At 52.8% G+C, this 1245-nt stretch overlaps 1 protein-coding gene across 1 annotated transcript; it reads left to right on the forward strand.

Moving 5' to 3' along the window:
- Positions 1-20: 20 nt before the first annotated feature.
- Positions 21-367, forward strand: GNI_194410 (putative retrotransposon protein; the record flags this gene model as incomplete). The annotated part of the gene is made up of 2 exons (XM_011135395.1): positions 21-154; positions 205-367. The coding sequence occupies 2 exons, from the start codon at positions 21-23 to the stop codon at positions 365-367; spliced, it is 297 nt and encodes a 98-aa protein (XP_011133697.1).
- Between the last annotated feature and the right edge of the window lie 878 nt (positions 368-1245).

The following is a 1245-nucleotide window of genomic DNA, read 5'->3' on the forward strand; positions in this document are numbered from 1 at the left end:
AGACCATTGATTCGGAGAAAATGCTTGCTGACGATGTAATTCGACCATCCCTCAGCCCCTACGCGTCCGAAATTGTTATGGTGTTGAAGAAGACTGGTGATTGGCGAATGTGTATCGACTTCCGTCCCCTGAATAGAGCTACCACCGACGACAAGTACGCTCCCCCAAACTATCCGAGATGATCCATTTGATTAAAGATTCTAGATATTTCATTGCACTCGATTTACGCAGCGGTTACTGGCAAATTCCAATGTCCGAATCCTCCATTGAATACGCCGCATTTCGCACCGCCACTGGACCATACGAATTCAAGGTAATGCCGTTTGGTCTCAAGAACGCCGAGCCACCTCCAACGAAGTATGTATGAATTTCCTACTCGACGACCTTCGCTACTCTGGTGTTCTTGTGTACCTGGACCACATACTCATCCACTCCCCGGACATCCCGACCCTCTCAAACTGACGGACAAAGTGTTCCACCGCCTCTCAAGGCCATCAACCTACAGAAGTGTCAATTCCTTCCGTCAACTCTACTATACCTTGGCCATATTATTGAAGACGGAGTTACCACTCCATTCATCTGGTCACTATCGAATTCACCTCAGGGCCGATCGGGCCGTATAACATGCGAATGCGGGTTGTCCACTGCAGTCCAGGTGGCCAGAATACACGGCTTTCACCCGTGCGACCCGGTTTCGAGTCCCGGCTGTGGTTTCGTCAATGAAACTAGTCGATCACTCATCTCACGAAGCGAACAAGCAGGGTGTTAGTCCCTACCTACACCACAGGTCTCACACATTACAGCTTCAGTTCCTTGCCATCACGTCCAAGAGGCTCGTGGGATGTAATGTAAGAACCCGGGTGCAGCGCATGGCCGGGAGCGGGAATCGAACCGTCGCGGGAAAATCGTCACAAACACCGGCGCTCACCCCATGGGTAACGTAGAGGATTGGTTGTTGGCACACATCCGTGCTATCTGCGCGGGTCGTACCAGCACGCCATCGCGAGCTTCCTGACGTTGGGTACGCGTGATGTGGTTGACAGATTTTTCTCGAAGGCCAAGAATCGCACCCGGGTCTTCCGCGTGACAGGCGGAAATACCAGCCACTATGCTATCTCGGACCAGGGCCACCTTGTCCAGTTGACTGGATACCCTTTGTCCCTCTTGCCCTCATGCGTCAACAGTAAGATTCTAGCCCACGCCCTCCCGGACCGCGGCCGAACAGAACTGGCCCATCTGCGAGAA

Source organism: Gregarina niphandrodes (assembly GCF_000223845.1).
Source record: "Gregarina niphandrodes unplaced genomic scaffold scaffold00091, whole genome shotgun sequence".
In the NCBI taxonomy this organism is placed as follows: Eukaryota; Apicomplexa; class Conoidasida; order Eugregarinorida; family Gregarinidae; genus Gregarina; species Gregarina niphandrodes.